The sequence below is a fragment of the Gadus chalcogrammus genome, chromosome 8 (genome assembly GCF_026213295.1).
Source record: "Gadus chalcogrammus isolate NIFS_2021 chromosome 8, NIFS_Gcha_1.0, whole genome shotgun sequence".
Classification (NCBI taxonomy): domain Eukaryota; kingdom Metazoa; phylum Chordata; class Actinopteri; order Gadiformes; family Gadidae; genus Gadus; species Gadus chalcogrammus.
This window is the reverse complement of record NC_079419.1, coordinates 5,194,850-5,199,849: the sequence shown is the minus strand read 5'-3', so window position 1 is coordinate 5,199,849 and position 5,000 is coordinate 5,194,850. Positions and strand designations below refer to the sequence as shown.

Below are 5,000 nucleotides of genomic sequence, written 5' to 3'. Positions count from 1 at the left end.
CTTAATAATTGAATGCATTCGAATGATCAGGATTTGTTTTGATATATTTATCTTCACTGTGCTGTCAGTTACATTTGTGGAAAATGTGCCAGGCCTTAAGGAAATAATATATTTCAAGAAAGCCAATCTCATGAGCGTTGTATAATTTCAATTTAGTTTAATGCTTCAAAAGTCAACATTGAATCCTTTGAAACTCTATTGTCAGAACAAAGACAGCATTGTTTACCTTTGCATACATTTTTCTGAGACAACAAATAATGTTAAAATACAATCAGGCAACACTCACACACGGTCTATAACAAAATTGCAAAACAAAATGCTAGGAGAATAGATAAACCAATATAAATCTATGAAAATGTACAAACCACAACGGTAGGTAATTTAAACTTTTTACCTAACCTTCACGGAAGGTAAATGACACGTCATATTCATGTGAACATGCATTGAGCAGAATGTTTAAGTACAAGGCCCAGTGTAAGAACAACTGTAGCATATTGTCATTTAAATAGATTAATTATTTGTTAAATAATGAAATAAGTAAAACTATCCATGCAACCCTTCCCCTAAATTTAACCAATTTGTCCAAAAAATTAATTGCCAATAAAACTTAGAAATCAGTTATAAGACTTGAATTATTTTAAGTAAAAATGTCATCTCTTGACACACATGGAAAAATCATAGTAATACAAAAAAAGTCACAACTCAAATCCCACAAGCCTTTGCAAAAATTTCATTTACCATAGGTTGATATTTTGTAACATTTAAAGTAATAAAGTGCAAATTCTACGGCTTAAGAAAACTAATCCTCTACCTTTACCATAATCTCTCACATTAATCAAACAATACTTCTAGGCAAAACTAGTCCAGGGCAATTCTAAATTAAAAAAACTTTCCACAAAGTTAAAGAAATCCAACGACAATTAACTCTGTATTACAAGATCTCAGTTCTTTAACTATAAAGTATATATTTCTGAATTAATTTACAGCCCCTGTCAAACGTATCAAACTTTCTTTCTTTCGGCAATTTTAAAAGAGCATGATGGACATATATAGTGACTAAAACAGTTTAGTATGGCAGTAGCTGAGGAACAGCTCAAGACATATGGGCTTCTCTACGGGTAGTTGGAGTATGCAGTGACATGAACAGCGGCATTGAACCTCAGCATCATGTGAGAATGTAAGGGTGTGTTTAGAGAGTCTGTATCGAAAACTATCCTGATCCGAATCACTCCGACTGACCTGGGTGTGAGTATGTGTGCGTTTTTTCACTTTTCCTTCACATGCTTGACTGCTTGACATCCATCCTCTCAAGATCAAAAACCAAACAATATTTATTGGTATAACAAGCACCCCCCCCCCCCCTCCCCTCCCCCCTCCCCCCCCTAAGAAAGCATCAGTTTCAGTTCTGTAACATATCACACATAAACTGATCAATAACTCACAATCCAAAATGGATGTCTTCCTTTTAGCATTCGGGTCAATCTTGGGACATTTGAATAGCAGGTACGTAAGCTATCCTTCAGTCGCTTAAAATCCAGCACTGCATGTTTAAATGCGTACAACATTGTTGGTCCAGGTGGGCGCCAGATAGAGCCATAGCATCATTGAAGTGGAGTCCTGGAAAATAGGGTTAGAACTCATGTGGAGCAAAGGCCTCTATACAGCGTTCCCCGTTCAAAGTGTGGGGCATGCCTCCCCTCTAGTGGTCAGATTGAGTGGAGTTTTGGACGACATGGATATTGTGTGCTAGGAATGGATGATAGGTATTGATTGGGGATTGACATTTGTGCTGCAGAATTGCTGAATCGATAAACAGATGATGGATAATAGGGGAAGACTCACCTTAACGATCTTAGGGTGGGATACACGAAGACCGTCTTGATTTGCACATGGTTTTCTGTGTATATACAAAATTAATATTCATAGGATTTAGATTTATATTTTGGGCATTTAACAGACGCTTTTATCCAAAGCGACTTACAATAAGAACATTTGTCAGAAGAAAGAGAAACAACAATGTATCGCTGTTGGTACAATAAGGATGTTCATAGAACCAAGTGCCAAGCACCAACAATTGTTGGGTTAACCCATTCCCCGTATACAAAAAAGATAGCTAGGATAAGATGCTACACGATGCTAAGTACTATTTTTAAGTGCCAGGACGTGCAACATTCAAGATAATAAGAGAATGTATTAAGCTCACAGCTAGAGAATATTCGAGCAACAAAGTAAAAAAAAGCTTTTATACTTTGTTGCTTTTTTTTAAGTTGCAACAATGCAAGACTGAGAGGTTTCTAGTGTACCCTAGTGTAGAGGCGATGGTGGAGCACAGGGTCAGAGAGCCACGGGTGTTTCAACGCTTCAGTCGCCCCCATCCTCCAGCTGCACAGAGGACATGTCCACACAAGGTGAAGGGTTAGTCGCCCCTCGAATCAGCAGGAGAACCTCAGACTACGAGCTTAGAGATTGTTATTGGAGCAGTCGTGCGAGTTGTTGAGGTTCTCGAAGAAATGTACACATTGGGTGTAATGGAAAACGACCAAGTTTTCGGACAGAAGATGTTCTTCTAATTCTTATGTTTTAGCGAATGTCCATCGTTTAACAAATGTATACATAAAAATGCCAACACTTGAGACCCAAATGTAACCGTTCAACACTCTTTAAGCGTGTTGAACACAAAACAGTTACAAAACGACCACGCATTCAACAATGAACAACAAGACAGGAGTCAGGTGTCTCCGGCTTACGTCTTGTTGACGACCAGGAGCCTGGTGATGAAGTCTTTGGCCTCGGCGGACACGGTGATGAACTCCTCCTCCTCGAAGTTCCACTTGGCCGCCAGGATGTTGTTCAGGGTCTGGTTGTCATCGTCGCCCAGGAAGGGGCACAGGCCGCTCAGACTGGTGGGGCGAGGGGGGACAGCTGTTGTTGTGGACCGCATATATAAACATGCGCGTATGTGTGTGTGTGTGTGCTTGTCAGAGAGGTGGTGTGTGGTTGTTTCTGTGTGTGTACTTGCATGTGCGTTCATGTATGTGTGTGTGTGTGTGTGTGTGTGTGTGTGTGTGTGTGTGTGTGTGTGTGTGTGTGTGTGTGTGTGTGTGTGTGTGTGTGTGTGTGCGTATGTGTGTGTGCATGCGTGCATGTGTGTCTGTGCGTGCGTGAGTGTGAGTGTGTGTGCGTGTGTCACAGAGAGGTGGTGTGCGTGAATGTGTGTGTATATATGTGTGTGTGTGTGTATGTGTGTCAAAGAGAATTATGTATGTGGTTGTATTTGTGTGTGTGTGTGTGTGTGTGTGTGTGTGTGTGTGTGTGTGTGTGTGTGTGTGTGTGTGTGTGTGTGTGTGTGTGTGTGTGTGTGTGTGTGTGTGTGTGTGTGTGCATACCTGCGCATGCACGCATACATGTGCATACATGTGTGCATGTGTGTGTGTGCAGTATATTTTCTTACAGCATGTACGTGATAACCCCTAGGCTCCACATGTCTGTGTTGAACGACACAAAGTCGTAGTTGATCACTTCTGGAGCGAGGAACTCCGGCGTGCCAAAATTCACTCGCAGCTTCTCCCGGGGCTTATATCTTTACAGGGGAGAAAGGTATGAGATCCAACACTGAGCAGGCTTATTTCACGACCGAAGCGGCCATTTTATGAGGATAAAGATATCATGGACGATAAAGATAACCGCTGTAATCCCAGACAGGAATACAGAGCGACTTGTCATCGGGATAAGGGATGTAAATACCATACTCACATTCTCGCCAGGCCAAAGTCGATGATCTTGACCTTGTTGGTGACTCTGCTTACACACAGGATGTTCTCTGGCTTGAATGGGGATAAAAAGAAGAACAATAAACAAGGAACTCAGGGGATGGGTTTCACGTTTTTTAGTGTGCATCCTGTTTTCTATTGGTTTCACTTCATGATTGCTTGCATTTCCACATTCACGTAGGGCATTTAGCTGACGCTTTTAACATTTGTCAGAAGAAAGAGAAACAACAATGTATCACTGGCGGTACAGTAAGGATGTTCATAGAACCAAATGCCGAGCATTAATTTTTTTTCGGCCAACCCATTCCCTGTGTACAACAAAGATAGCTAGGATAAGATGCTACATGGGAGGGATGTGGATCATGAGATAGAGCCTGATCGCTGGTAACCGGAAAGTTGCTAGTTCGACCCTGAGTGTCGAGGTATGATTGAGCAAGGCACATCACCCAAACTGCTCCGGAGAAGCTGGCTGTCGCCTTCCATGGCTGACACCGCAGTCGGTGTGTGAATGTGTGCATGAATGGGTGAATGTTAAGCGATATTGTAAAGCTCTTCGAGCGGCCACTGGTTAGAGAAGCACTATAGAAATGCAGTCATTTTTATTTATTTTTTTCCACAATGCGTACTGTTTTGAAGTGCAAGGACATACAACATCCCGGGCCGAGGCGGGGGTGGGTTTACCTTCAGGTCGAGGTGGAGGATGTACATCTTGTGCATGTGCTGCAGGCCCTCACAGATCTGTCGGATGAAGCTCACCGTCTCCAACTCCATCAGGGTGTAGTTCACGTCGATGATCCGGTCGAACAGCTCGCCCCCATCGACACTGTGGCCGCCCAGACGCACAGACAGATAGACGCACGCACACACAGACGCACATACGCACAAACACACAGACAGAGAGTCGCATGCACACAGAGACGCACAGACACAAGCAAACACAGACGCACCAACACATGCACACACAGATAGACGCAAACACAGACACACGCACACACGCACAGAGACACACGCACGCACACAGGTAAACATGAGAACACGATCTTCACATGCATAGTCACTTGCACAGAATTCTACGTCATGTTATGAAGAAACAAGCCGAGCTCAGCTATCACAGATCTTAAACTTTGGCGATCGATCCGAGGACCTTTTGTCTGGAAGTCAAACCACCGCAACCACTAGAAAATCCTGCCCCTTTGGGTAACCTGCTCGAGGATTTTAGTCATTTTAGGA

The 5,000-nt window shown here is 42.8% G+C and overlaps 1 protein-coding gene across 3 annotated transcripts in view; it reads right to left on the bottom strand.

Moving 5' to 3' along the window:
* Positions 1-1,386: 1,386 nt before the first annotated feature.
* mylk4a (myosin light chain kinase family, member 4a) overlaps positions 1,387-5,000 on the bottom strand; it is a 12,410-nt gene continuing 8,796 nt past the window's right edge. For all 3 annotated transcript variants that reach the window (XM_056597504.1, XM_056597505.1, XM_056597507.1), the window contains 7 exons: positions 4,452-4,593; positions 3,754-3,824; positions 3,452-3,580; positions 2,748-2,900; positions 2,304-2,382; positions 1,843-1,897; positions 1,387-1,617 (listed from right to left, as the gene is read on the bottom strand). In XM_056597504.1, the coding sequence (XP_056453479.1) occupies positions 1,853-1,897; positions 2,304-2,382; positions 2,748-2,900; positions 3,452-3,580; positions 3,754-3,824; positions 4,452-4,593 (619 nt within the window). In that variant the 3' untranslated portion in view covers positions 1,387-1,617; positions 1,843-1,852. The remainder of the gene's footprint in view (positions 1,618-1,842; positions 1,898-2,303; positions 2,383-2,747; positions 2,901-3,451; positions 3,581-3,753; positions 3,825-4,451; positions 4,594-5,000) is intronic.